Source organism: Podarcis filfolensis (genome assembly GCF_964270895.1).
Source record: "Podarcis filfolensis genome assembly, chromosome: 16".
NCBI lineage: Eukaryota > Metazoa > Chordata > Lepidosauria > Squamata > Lacertidae > Podarcis > Podarcis filfolensis.
This window is the reverse complement of record NC_139620.1, coordinates 3711206-3716298: the sequence shown is the minus strand read 5'-3', so window position 1 is coordinate 3716298 and position 5093 is coordinate 3711206. Positions and strand designations below refer to the sequence as shown.

Sequence of the window (5093 nt, the reverse complement as noted above, 5' to 3'; positions counted from 1 at the left end):
AACTGGTTTTTCAGCATGATTCAGAAATGGGCGGCTGGGTCCTAATGCCGTTGCAAAAGGTAAAACAATTTTTAAAGTAAGATTTAGGGATGGGGAGAAACAAGGATGGGGAAGGGGAAGAAATGGAGGCAGTAAGAGATTTTACTTTCTTGGGCTCCATGATCACTGCAGATGGTGACAGCAGTCGCAAAATTAAAAGATGCCTGCTTCTTGGGAGAAAAGCAATGACAAACCTAGACAGCATCTTAAAAAGCAGAGACATCACCTTGCCAACAAAGGTCCGTATAGTTAAAGCTATGGTTTTCCCAGTCGTGATGTATGGAAGTGAGAGCTGGACCATAAAGAAGGCTGATCGCCGAAAAATGGATGCTTTTGAATTCTGGTGCTGGAGGAGACTCTTGAGAGTCCCATGGACTGCAAGAAGATCAAACCTCTCCATTCTGAAGGAAATCAGCCCTGAGTGCTCACTGGAAGGACAGATCCTGAAGCTGAGGCTCCAAGACTTGGGCCACTTCATGAGAAGAGAAGACTCCCTGGAAAAGACCCTGGTGTTGGGAAAGATGGAGGACACAAGGAGAAGGGGATGACAGAGGACGAGATGGTTGGACAGTGTTCTCGAAGCTACCAGCATGAGTTTGACCAAACTGCGGGAGGCAGTGGAAGACAGGAGGGCCTGGCGCGCTCTGGTCCAGGGGGTCACTAAGAGGCGGACACGACTAAACGACTAAACAACAACAACAACAAACAAGGACATAGGAGCAGTGCTGGTGGTCAAGGGCAGTAGCCTATCTAGACCAGCTTCCTGTTATCACAGTGACCAAAGGCAATCTGGGTAAACTGCCTCTGGGGCTGGAAGCTCCCTAAGTCCCTGTAACTTCACTTCTCATCGAATCATGGAGGGCCAGGCACTCAGGTCCAGCTCCAAGGGCCTATTGGCAGTTCCCTGGCTGGGTGCTTTAGCTGAGATTCCTGCATCGAAGGGGGTTGGACTAGATGACCGTCAAGTCCCTTCGAACTCTACAATTCTATCATTCTGTGAGAAGTGAGGTTACAGGGAACCAGGCAGAAGAGAGCCTTCTTGGTAGTGGTGCCCGCCCTGTGGAATGCCCTCCCGCCAGATGTCAAGGAGATAATCTATATGACTTTTAGAAGACATCTGAAGGCAGCTCTGTATCAAGGAGTTTTTAATGTTGTTTTTTTTAAATGTTTTTATTCATACTTTTCAAGTTTATACATTTCATTAGTTTTACAATCAATTTAACATTTCAGACTTTGACTTCCTTCCCCCTCTTTCTGCGGCTCCTTAAATTCATTTTTTAATACCTTCCACCTATCCAAATTCATTTAATTTGCTCATTTAATTATCTACTTTTAAGCATATACTCTTATGAAACTGCAGGTCATTGCAATAATCCTGCGAATGTTTTTATCCGTTTGCAATTTATCTGTAAATATTCGGTAAACCATTTCCATTCTTTTATTAAAAAGTTTATCTTTATTTCTTATTCTTCCAGTAGGTTTCGCCAATTAAAGTTTTGCCTTTTGTCGTGTTTTTATATTTTGCTGGAAGCGACCCAGAGTGGCTGGGATACAAAGAATAAAATTATTATTATGGTGATGATTAAGGACCAGGCCAGTGACCACTCCAGCAAAAGCATTCTGCTCTCAAAGCGGCCAAACGCCCTTAAGAAACCTGGGAACCAAGTTGAACCGAACAGCAAATAAAAATTGACATCTGAAAACCTTTTCTGTTCTCTTGCTCATCAGTAAGTGAAACAGCTGTAGACTTTCCAGCCCTGCACCATCTTTTCTGGCCAACGTTCAGGCTTGTTACTGGGGCTTCTGATATTATTTGCCACGAAAGCTAGGAATGTAGCCTCCATAGGCAGTCGCAGTCTACCTGGGACGCCAGACATGGGTCTCTATATTCTCCCGTTTTGCACTTAACCCTGCCCTCTAGTGTTGGCTAGTGGAGTAGCAGCACTGTCAAGTTTTAAAAGCCCTTTTCCGTCAATAAATGACCCTCTTCTTCGGTAACCTTGTGAAATGTGTATTTTTATGACTGACATGCCGCACATGTTCATGTGTCGGTGTGCTGGTACCTGAATACCCCCATCGAAAGGAACGCAGCCCAGATAGGCGGTGTCCATAAAAAGGTAAAGGGACCCCTGACCATTAGGTCCAGTCGTGGCCGACTCTGGGGTTACGGAACTCATCTCACTTTACTGGCCGAGGGAGCCGGCGTACAGCTTCCGGGTCATGTGGCCAGCATGACTAAGCCGCTTCTGGCGAACCAGAGCAGCGCACGGAAACGCCGTTTACCTTCCCGCCGGAGCGGTACCTATTTATCTACTTGCACTGGTGTGCTTTTGAACTGCTAGGTTGGCAGGAGCAGGGACCGAGCAACAGGAGCTCACCCCGTCGCGGGGATTCGAACCGCCGACCTTCCGATTGGCAAGCCCTAGGCTCTGTGGTTTAACCCACAGTGCCACCCGCGTCCCTCTGGGGTCCCTTACGACTCTACAATTCTGATTCTATGTATGTGAATGGTATCTGTTTGTGAGCAGGGCCTGTATGTCTATCTACTCTTGAGCAACAGGAGCTCACCCCGTCGCGGGGATTTAAACCGCCGACCTTCTGATCGGCAAGTCCTAGTCTCTGTGGTTGAGACCACAGCGCCACCCACGTCCCTTAGGCGGTGTTCATACTCAGATCCAATTTACACCCTCTGTTCTCGATCCTGCACATGTTATGCTCCGTCACGGATCAAGGCAGAAATCTCCTCCTGGGACAAAACCTTTAGCTTTCCTGCCTTCCCTGGGAGGAATCTCAAACCTTCGCCACTGACTGCACAAGCGGTTAGGAATTCAACAGGTGCAGCTGCCCTCAGCCCTGCATTTCACAGCCAAGAGGGGGGAAAGGGTGTGTTTTTTTCTTTCTTCGTTCCATTTGTGAACCTGGCCTTTCCTTCCAAGGAACTTGAAGTGGCGTGCTTTCTTTTCTGCACCCCCTCCCTGCTTCATCCTCACAACAGCCTTGTGAGGTAGGTCAGGCTGAGAGACAGCAGCTGGCACAGAATCACCCCAGCGAGGGCTTCGTGGCTGAGTGGAGATTTTCGAACCCGGATCTCGCAGGTCGCCGTCCAACGCTCACCCACCCTGGTTCTCAATATCTGATGGATTGATCATGGTGAGGGAGGGGGAATGTTTGATCAGCAGAGGATGGTGTGTGGGTGTGGGCGGGGCCAAACCAAGTGGTGGGTGGAGCCAGAGCCAAAAGTGGGTGGGGCATCCTTTTCTCCCTCCCTCTCTCCTCCATCAGCTTTTCTGTCTCCTCCAGCCTTCTGGTCGGTCTCTCTCTATTTTGACTAATGGGTGTATTGAGGGTGGATATATAGATTTTTTAAAAAAATAGGTGTTTTTTAAAAACACAGTATTCCTAGACATCTGATCTCCCAGGAGCTGGCACAGAAATAAAAGACCAGATATATTCTAAAATAGAATGTATATTTGAGTGCAGGTTCTTTGTTTTTGCTTTTATTCATTAGAATGTGTATTAAATCCATTTCAAACACAACAGCATGCTAGAGACACACAGAGGCAGCTGAAGTCTTTGGCCCACGGTGAAGCTCTCCCCAGACCCAAAATCTTGCAAAAAGTGATGGTTCAGCTTCGTCTGCAGCGGTTGCCCCGGTGCGGAGCTAAAAGTCTCGCCGTACTTTCCCCTCTGGCCTGGCCCAACAGGTCTGGAAGGCTTCCCACAAAAGCCTGTCTGACCTGTTGAACCGGAGGAGACAGTGAGACAAACAGGGTGTGTGTGCATATCCCGCAGATAACAATGCCTTTCTCCGAACCCTCTTGAGACAACGGCCTATCTCCGTCCGGATCAACAACTCGCTGGACCGTTCTCTTCCCCGTTTCAACGAGCCTTGGGCTCCGTGGATCAAAACCTCTTGCTCTTAATGGCCGATGGAACCCAGGAGCAAACAGTAGATACAAATCGTTTCCAAAAGCCAGACCTGCCCTGGGACCCCCATTGACAGAGGTCTCCCCGCGATCTAGAAAATTATGCCTGCCATTGCTGTATATTGTTTTAAATGTCTGCTTTGCTTTCGGGAGTGCAGTCCCATTATGTGTTTTGCAAGCTGGTCTCCGACCGTAATAATGAATTATTATTATTATTATTATTACCTGCGGGCAGCTGCTCTGTGCATCTTTGTCTCTAGCCTTTGCCATTAGTGGAGACCCCGCGCTCAAGGTCTGTCTCCCCGAGCCGCAGAAACGCTTTGTCCAACCATCTCCCCGCCCAAAATCCTTTCCCCGCTGCCTCTCGTTCCTCCGCGTGCGGGAGAAACGTGCCGCACGTTAGATTCCCCCACATCCGTCCGTGCGTCCGTTCGCGCACACAAACACATTCACACACCCCTGCTAGAGAATTTCCCCGGGTTCAAAAAGGAGTCCGTCCAGCATCACTTCTTCCCCGGTTCGTCGTCCGTGGAGAAGCGAGCCTCAGCGATGCGGCTGAACTTTTCGAAGACGGCCTCGGCCGACAGTTTGGGGAGCCCCCGGTCGAGGGGGCACTCGTCCACCAGGCTGTTCATGGGCGTGGGGGGCAGCGGGGCGTCGTCGTCCGCGGCCAGGTCGTCCCCCAGGCGGTGTGGCTTCGCGGGGTCTCTCCTGAGGCCCCCGGCCCCCCGCTCTCGCTCGCAGGGTTCGGCGCCTCGGGGCTCCGGCCTCGTCTTGCCGCACGGGGCTGTGGCCTCGGGCTGCATGGCGGCGGGGGCCGGTTGGTCCCACTCCCGCAGGAAATCTCGGACGACGGGGAGGACTTTTTTGCGGGAGGCGGTGGTGTTGCCCTGGTGGTAGGCTCGGACGGTGGCGTACGGGCTCTCAAGGGGAGACAGGCTCAGGGGAGGGCTGCTGGAGGTTTCTAAAGCTCGGCAGACCTGGGGGAACAGAAACACAAGAAGCTCGATGGTTACAGAAGATACGTTCAACACTGCAATACAGTGGTACCTTGGGTTAAGAACTTAATACGTTCCGGAGGTCTGTTCTTAACCTGAAACTGTTCTTAACCTGAAGCACCACTTTAGC

The 5093-nt window shown here is 50.4% G+C and overlaps 1 protein-coding gene across 2 annotated transcripts in view; it reads right to left on the bottom strand.

The window, feature by feature from the left end:
* Positions 1-3520: 3520 nt before the first annotated feature.
* PRUNE1 (prune exopolyphosphatase 1) overlaps positions 3521-5093 on the bottom strand; it is a 30592-nt gene continuing 29019 nt past the window's right edge. For both annotated transcript variants that reach the window (XM_083591316.1, XM_083591317.1), the window contains one exon: positions 3521-4945. In XM_083591316.1, coding sequence (XP_083447442.1) covers positions 4469-4945 — 477 coding nt within the window. In that variant the 3' untranslated portion in view covers positions 3521-4468. The remainder of the gene's footprint in view (positions 4946-5093) is intronic.